General features: G+C 68.1%; 1 protein-coding gene across 1 annotated transcript in view; it reads left to right on the top strand.

Moving 5' to 3' along the window:
• Positions 1-1,707, top strand: part of PLXNB2 (plexin B2) — a 25,192-nt gene that overhangs the window by 15,479 nt on the left and 8,006 nt on the right. Inside the window, 5 exon segments of the mRNA XM_014549185.1 lie at positions 7-184; positions 367-475; positions 642-778; positions 980-1,150; positions 1,619-1,702. Of these exon segments, the coding sequence (XP_014404671.1) occupies positions 7-184; positions 367-475; positions 642-778; positions 980-1,150; positions 1,619-1,702 (679 nt within the window).

Below are 1,707 nucleotides of genomic sequence, written 5' to 3'. Positions count from 1 at the left end.
GCCCAGCCTGCCCAACCCGGCTCTGCCCATTTCAGATCCAGCCGGAGACAGGCCCCCTGGGCGGCGGCATTCGCGTCACGATCCTCGGGTCGAATCTGGGGGTCAGGGCGGACGACGTCAAGAGCGTCACCGTGGCTGGCAAGATTTGCACCTTTGAGCCGGAACGGTACTCCGTGTCCACCAGGTGAGTGGACAGCCGGTGGCCTGGGCTCCATGGGCCAGGCCAGTCCCCACCGTGGGGGCCCGGGGCAGATGCGGAAGAGGGACATGGGGTGTGGGTGCCCAGGACTCCCCACCTGACGTGCCAGTCAGGCAGGGTCTGGGGTGAGCCTTGAGAGTGACCCCGCCCTGCCTGTTGGCCCCCAGGATCGTGTGTGCCATCGAGGCCGCGGAGGCGCCCTTCACGGGGGGCGTGGAGGTGGACATCAACGGGAAGCGTGGCCACTCTCCACCCCACATCCAGTTCACCTACCAGGTGAGTGCCTGGCTCCCCTGACCAGGTCGGGACGGACCGGCGGGTCTGGCCACTGCTGCTGACTCCTGGGCGGTTGGGGGCGGCGCCCCTTCGACGACAGTCACGATTGAGGGGTGGGGAGGGCTGCCGCTCAGCCCTGACCTGAACGCACCCGCCTCTCTCCTAGGAGCCCCAGCCCCTCAGCGTGGAGCCGAGGGAGGGGCCGCAGGCAGGCGGCACCACGCTGGCCATCAACGGCACCAACCTGGACACGGGCTCTAAGGAAGACGTGCGCGTGACCATTGGTGGTGTCCCTTGCAATGTGTGGGTGTCGCCTGCGGGCCCCCCGAGCTCTGGTCCGCCCAGCCCTTGGGACCCTGCGTGTGTCCTGGAGGGAGCGGTGCCGTGGGCCTGACCCCTGGGCCCTTGCCCCCTGGTCCCCTTGCCCCCTGGCCCCCTTGCCCCCTTGCCCAGGGCTGGAGTTGGTCTCAGGGTGGGGTTGACACTAGCGACGTTCACCTGCAGGACGCAGTTTGGGGCGCAGCTCCAGTGTGTCACGGGCCCCCAGGCAGCCCCGGGGCAGCTGTCCTTGGAGATCTACTACGGGGGCTCACTGGTGCCCAGCTCCGGGATCACCTTCACCTACCGCGAGAACCCCGTGCTGCGGGCCTTCGAGCCCCTGCGAAGCTTCGCCAGGTGTGTCCTCTGCCCTGCCCACCGCCCACCAGGGCTCCCCCTGCCACCCCCACCCCCAGCTACTTCCCAAGTCCCCTCCGCCCACTGCCTGGTGAGGATGCGGGAGGGCTGGTCTGGGTGGCAGGAGGAAGCTTCCGTAAAAACCCCACTGCGCCCCTAGATCCACTCCCTCCTAGAAAGCCTGACAGGCGGGCCCCAGAGCCCCCTAGCCCAGAGACGCTCAAGGATGGTGGGACTCACAGTCACAGTGCTCTGAGCACACCCCAACATACAGCAGGCACGGGTTCACGGGGACCTGCGTGTGCCCCCAAAACCAGTTTGGGGCCGGGGATTTCAACCCCGCCTTCCCTAAGCCCACCACATGGCCAGCATGGGGGTGGGGGTCCGGCTTCACAGGGCGCCTGCTCTGGAGCTGGCTGGGTACCTCCCTTGCCCAGCTGTGCCCACTCAGGCACCCCCCACCCCCAGTGGCGGCCGCAGCATCAACGTGACCGGGCAGGGCTTCGGCCTGATCCAGAACTTCTCCATGGTGGTCATCGCCGAGCCTCTGCAGCCCT

Source organism: Myotis brandtii, unplaced genomic scaffold, assembly GCF_000412655.1.
Source record: "Myotis brandtii unplaced genomic scaffold, ASM41265v1 scaffold537, whole genome shotgun sequence".
Taxonomy (NCBI): domain Eukaryota; kingdom Metazoa; phylum Chordata; class Mammalia; order Chiroptera; family Vespertilionidae; genus Myotis; species Myotis brandtii.
The sequence above is the reverse complement of the archived record's forward strand: the minus strand, read 5'-3'. Positions and strand labels throughout refer to the sequence as shown.